Below are 6,694 nucleotides of genomic sequence, written 5' to 3'. Positions count from 1 at the left end.
CTAAATACCAAATATTTCGAACTGTCCTCCTGATCTTGGATTCAAGATAATTTACCCACACATAAAAAACCAATGAAAATATTGAGGGTGATTGGTTCAGCTGTAATTGTAGAAAATTTACATTAAGAGTTAGGCTGTAGAATTTTTTGAGTTAGATTTAAGCGATGTAACTTTAAAATTTATTGCTACAATAAAATATTTCCTACAATAAAAAAGATGGAGCTTTAAAAAATAAGGTTGCTACAGTTATTTTTTCTATTTTTTTTTGTTGTAACTTTAAAAATCAATGTAAAATATGATTGGTGTTTTTAAAAGTTGTAGGCAAAAATTAAAGTTAAAATCATCTCATACAACCCAACCAATCACACCCATTATATGATGATAGAGACGTATCTTTTCCTACATCCAAAGCCGGCCCTGATCTAAAACTATTAAAGTTAGTGTTTTAAATGCCAATTTAAGTAATACAATGACACTTCTATAAATTAATAATATTGGGACTACATCAAAATTATAATTTTTTATTAATTTATAGAGATTATTAATTTATCGATATACTAATTGAACTAAAAATTCAATTTGAGACTATAAATTATATTAATTTATAGAGATTTTTAGTGTATATTAATTTATCGAATATTAGATTAAAGAGGTTATACTGTAATTTAAGGACATCAAAATTATGGTGATGTTGCATGTAGCTTGATGTTCCAAGGTAAAATATAATCTTCTGCTTTAAGCAACAATTTACATTCGGTCGGGCCTATCTGCATCCAAGTTGTGACTTCAAATCTTTGGGAGAGAACTATTTCAGGATTGTCTTAGATATCTCTGCACAAATATGAATTCTTGATTTTAATCCATTTGTAATATTATCCAATTCAGAGAGAAACCATTATGAAAAAAAAAATTCTGAGATAAAGATATGTATATATATATAATAAAAAGTTAAAAAGTTCCAAAATAATTATTTAATTTAACTTAACTTATAATTTTAATATTTTAATATTATTATTCTATTTTTTTATTATCCGTGGAACTGATCGTGTATACATTAAATTTTTTGAGTATATAATTCGTGTAGATTCTGAATTCAAATTCCATTTTTCAAAACAAATAAAGAGTTAAAATGACTTTTTACAAGTATAAACAGTAAAATATTAATTACGAAAAATGCAGATATATGTGTTCTTTTGTTCTCTAACATTAAGAAAGAAAAACTTTATCAATTCTTTTGTTTTTTTTTTGAAGGTTTCACGAGATATATAATTCGTTTATTCATTGCACTAACCAAAATTACATTATACAGGAAACAGCAACAGACCCAACCACATACAGTATTTGATATTCCACATAACAAAACTCTTCTCTTCTGTTTTTTTTTTTTTGAAAAAACTCTTCTCTTCTGTTTTTGTTTAAGAACAAAAACTCTTTTTTTTTTTGGTTTTTGTTTAAGAAAAAACAAACAAGCCAACAATTTACATAAAACCCCAAAGAATATCAAAAGATCATCATCAATTTCAATCGAAGAACAAAAAAAGGGAAGCATGTTTGTTTCTTTCGTGTCTCTTTTCAAAGCCTATGACGATGCTCTATCACTCGCTTTTTCACCTTCGGTAGCTGCCGAAGACACATAGCTCACGGCAAGAGACGTACTCTCATCGGTACAAGGTGGTTGTGGAAGACGAGGAGGAGGAGACGAAGCAGCAACAGATTGAAAGTATTTCTTGCAATCATGGCAAGTGATTTGCATTATCGTTGCACTAGTCCTCCTACTTGCTTCTTCTCTATAAAGTTGAGCTTTATGAAGCTCACCTCTCGCATGTTGCCTTATTCTCTTGGCTTCAGCAAACTCCAGTTCCGCAATCTCTATTTGCCTTTTGGCTGCCTCTCTTTCTCCCAATAGTAAGCTCGTCTCTCCCTTCTCGTAGCTTGACATTGTCGTCTCCATCCCTATCGACAGACTAAGGCTGGTATCATCAGCTCTAGACCGGGACGGAAGTAGCTGAAGCTCGATGCCACTACCAGTAGTAGCGCTTGCGCCAACGAAAGGATAAAGCAAACCGGATGGTTGTTGATTAGAAGGTGGAGATTGTCTTAGCAAAGGATGTCTTGGTAAAACTGGACCAATGGAGAGGTCAATGTTTTCGGAGGTTAAAGCGGTTTGTGTAGCGTTTGATGTATGTTGCTGCTGCTGTTGTAAACGGTGGCTGGAGGTTTGAGTTTGGCGCATGGTGCAATTGTCTTGGTGCTCTATAAAACTCTCGACTCTGATATCAAGAAGATTGTATGTAATAGTTAGCTAAAATAGAAAGCACAAAGGAATATTTGTTGGTATCAAACAGACAAATACAATATAAAATTAACTAAGTTGGTGGAGTTAGGTGTCTTTTGGATTATATATATTCCGAGTATGAGATGCAAGACTTTGAGTTTTGGTTTGGTATGTATACTATTAACAATATATGTACTTAACAAAGTGCGATAATAAAATCTGTCATGGGGTCAACATGAGTTCAAATATAGTATAATCAAAGCATAGTTCTTAACTATTAAAGTAGTTAAAAATTTCTGACAAGAGTCCAAAACAAACCTCAGCTTCCACTAGTAAGCTTATTTCAAGATCTGTGTGCATTATCTATAATCAAAACGTGTACACGCCAAACTAGAAAAAAAAACATTCTTTGATTTACTTTAAGGATTCTCTGTATATGTGTGTGTGTATATCTTTCATTTATTAAATAAAATTAAATATATCAGTATTGCTATCAGCTATAGCTAGGGTTTCTCAGAAATGGAACCTGGAGAAAACGCGGCCACAATCGCAGGAATGGCCGCGAGTGCCACATGTTTTGAGATGAGCTTTGTAATCAGACTGAACAGCGTAGCCTTTTGAGCATCTCTCGCAGATCCATTGCTTGTGGTTACTGTGTTTCCTTCGAAAGTGTTTCTTGATTCCCACGAGATCTCCGAGTGCATGACAAGGGTTGTGGTGGAGACATGTCGGCTCTGGACAGACGTAGACCCTCTTCTTAACTTCCTCGTTGGTTTCTCTCTTTAAAAGCTTCCATGGAACTTTATGCCTTCTCCTGTGCATCTGTAGGTTCTGGTCTCTCTGAAAACCTTGGTTACAGATCTCACACACGTACCTGTCTGATTCTAGTAGCGTTCTTGGAGATAAAGATACAACCTCCGCCTCTGGATCTGCCACCGCCGGGAAAAATATGATTAGTGTCAAATCTTTTTCAACAGAATGTATATATTTTAAAAAAAAACAAAAAAATGAACAGAATAATATTACTTTCAAGAATTTACAAAAATAAATTATATTCAAAACTCGGATAGCTGGTGCTAAATCTAAAAAATGGTAAAAAATTTGAAAATATTTGCTAATCACCTGGTGTCCCAGCGGGTCGTCGTTTCCTCTTTTGGGTCACGGCGGCTTCATTACCATCGGGAAGAAGACCGGAGGAAGATGAAGACGGATGAGGATTCCGATGATGGTTGATGTTCTTGGTGTTATTGCTTCTCTCGTAGTCTATCATCGCATGAGGTCTTTAAATCTCCTTTCTTGTTATTTTTAGTGTTGGTTTTTAGTGGAAGTGTATAGAGAGAGTACTTGCGCCTAACAAAAAAATAAGAACAAGATTTAGGAATCTTTTGTTTTTCATGTAGGAGAAAAAGAAGGAGAGATTATTTTTTTTTCTCTTATTTATTGAGAGTAATGTGTTTTACATCTTTACTAATAGAAGAGAAAAAGTATGATGAGTTAAGAGAGAGAAACAAAGGGCTTTGTTTTTCTGAAATCATCTTTTCTATCACATAAAGGGAAAAGCTTTTCTGTTCCCTTTACCCTCCATCTTTTTATAATTTTCTTGGAAAACCAAAAGAAATACAATGAAAACTTTCAACTTTTTGTTAATTGTTTCATTGACCTCTCACCTTAGATGGGGAAATGCACTGTATGGTCTTTAGTGCTTCAATCTTCTTCAGAGTAGTTATGAACCTCTCTTTCTCTCTCTCCTCTATCTGTACTCTATACACTGTTTATTTACAAACACAAAACATATCTATGCCGAGAGATGTTGTGTACATATAAAGAGAGTGGGACAAGGAGTTTGGAGCCCACATTAGCATATGGACAAGAAACAAAAAAACATCCCCTTTCACAACAAAACAATTGCAAGTCATTATTATTTCATATCATACGATATTCGATCAGATTGATTTATTTTTTTTTCTTTTTCAAGATAAATAATAAAAGGATTGGTGAAATTCAAATGGGAATCTTATAAATTTGATGTTAGAACGCATGTTTTTAATGGTGACAAATTTATCTGTAGCCTTTAGGACTGATTTATATATAAAAGAGGGACATGAGAATATTTGTTTGGAAAATAACGCACATGCATAGACCCAACTCATGTTTCCGTATATATATACAAATATACAATGTGTTGCCATCATCTCGCATATCTTAATATCCAATCAAATATAAAGATCGTGTTTATAAGTGAGACTCGAATGATCAGAAACATTGCAGTATAGTTTTTCTTACAAGAAAATTTCGTGGTTACACAAATACAAACCCTAGAGTCCAATCTGGGTTTCTAGTGTCAACTCAGGCCAATTATATCTAACATTATAAACAAAGGAAATTTATAGATTTAGAATATGTTCAAAGAATGTTTTCTTATTAAAAGAAACATGTCTATAAAAGTGTAAGTGTGTGTGAATTTACAATAAAAAGGTGAAAGTGTGTGATGTACGTATAAATAACATATATATTAGTCCACCATCTCATAAAAGGGCGTTTGTCTAAGAACTGTAAAAAGGCCAAGTAAAAACAAAAAATTTAAAAGTTTACTTTTTCATTTAAAAAACAAAAAGAAAATAAGAGATACTTTAATAAGAAGAGAAAGGAGAGGGTTGAGTTGGAAAGAATGGGTGGGAGGATGGGGGAGATGGATTCTCATCACATGCAATGCTTTGTTTTGTAAGTTGGATTTATCAATCCTCCACAGTCCACACTATCACATTTCTGCTTAAGATATTAGTATATAGTAATTAACTCTTTCCTTTTATTCGAAAAGTATATATATTCACTAAATAACTGGGTAAACAGATAATAAATCGTAAATAAGTTGGATTATTTATCGCACTTCTACTTTAAAATTACATAGACTTCATGATTGTGTTTTCAATTAATAAGATTACTAGATGATAATCCGTGTATATGCATGGGATGAGTTTTTTATATTAATTTTTGTTCGGTAAATAGTTTTAGTATTTTGTAACACTATAATCTTTACTGATTGTAAAATGACGAATACAAATGTTGGTCTCTTAAATATATCGTTGTTGAAGATTTAACGTATTACATCTCATTTTAGTTATTTTAAAGACTTCATATACACAATAAAAAAGAATTAAGTTTTGCATCCGACAAAAATCACAAAAACTAGACGGGTAACATCGATTTTAAAATGATGAAAGGTGATAGGTTTTCTGTTCTCGATTTGTTTATTATTGACAACTCTCCATAAGTGATTTTATTTTCTATCTTAATAAAACTGTGTTTCGTTCTCATTTCGATTTCACTGATATCAGCTTTGTTTCTTTTTTTCTTAACTTATTCTATGACTTCCATGAATTAAATAAGTGTCAATTTAAAAAGATGAGCATCTGTAAAAATTAGTTCCACTCCAGATAAATATCTAAAAATCAAAATTTTGAACAAAACTACCGGCAAACTGTATTCAAAGGTTAGTGTTCAAATATAATATATCAAGTTGTTATAGAATATAAGTGCAAACTCCAAATATAAATGTCTGTCTAGTATATATTCACTAGGTTAGTTTAAAAATCATCTAATTCTAGAACAACGAAACAAACTACTTATTTTATTAACCTACGTTTTTGAGGTTTAGTTACTTAAGAGTATGCCGATAAAAATATTTATAATACTTCTAGTATATGTAAACTATTGTATAAACTAAGAACTATTTGATTTATTAAATGATAAACCAGAAAACTTATAATAAATAATTCAAATATCTCATTCTTACAATTATAATACCTAGATATGGTATTAGGGAGAACTAAATATTCTACGAATGATCAAATCTCTCATTATTCGAACAAACTCAAAATAAATTAATTGGAATATTGTTATGATATTAATTAAAATCTTTTTATGAATAAAAATCAAAACTAAATTATTTAGTCCGAATGAAATAATATATAGTGCTTCTAATATTAAAAATCACTTCGATTTAAAGAAGTGTATTATGGGATTGTCAAGATCAAATAACATATTAGAAACCACGTATTTAAAAAAAATTGTATATATAAAAGTATATACATTAGAGTAACCATATAGATCAAAATCAATACCATTTGTTTATTTACAATCATATTTTTGGTAAATAAATCAAAACATATTTATTTTATATGGTATATAATTAAACTTTACTGATAATGAACATATATAGATATATTATATTTTAATATAAATATTTATTATTGACACTTTTTACTCATATGATTTTATTAACATTTGTGTATTTGTTGTAGTAAAAATTCAAACCGTTAATCACAAAAATTTTCATGCAAGATTTTTCAATATAAATTTCAAAATTAAAATATTAAGATCTCAATAATTTTCAATGCAAATTTTGAAACTAACATATTT

General features: G+C 30.6%; 1 protein-coding gene across 1 annotated transcript; it reads right to left on the bottom strand.

Annotated features, from left to right (window-relative positions):
- Positions 1-1,262: 1,262 nt before the first annotated feature.
- Positions 1,263-4,053, bottom strand: LOC108817018 (protein indeterminate-domain 14). The gene is made up of 4 exons (XM_018589597.2): positions 3,943-4,053; positions 3,398-3,625; positions 2,802-3,204; positions 1,263-2,270 (listed from the first exon to the last, which is right to left on the bottom strand). The coding sequence occupies exons 2-4, from the start codon at positions 3,543-3,545 to the stop codon at positions 1,580-1,582; spliced, it is 1,242 nt and encodes a 413-aa protein (XP_018445099.1). The 5' UTR covers positions 3,546-3,625; positions 3,943-4,053; the 3' UTR covers positions 1,263-1,579.
- Positions 4,054-6,694: the final 2,641 nt, after the last annotated feature.

Source organism: Raphanus sativus, chromosome 7, assembly GCF_000801105.2.
Source record: "Raphanus sativus cultivar WK10039 chromosome 7, ASM80110v3, whole genome shotgun sequence".
NCBI classification, from domain to species: Eukaryota; Viridiplantae; Streptophyta; class Magnoliopsida; order Brassicales; family Brassicaceae; genus Raphanus; species Raphanus sativus.
Note: the sequence above shows the minus strand (reverse complement) of the source record. Positions and strands in the feature narration are given on the sequence as shown.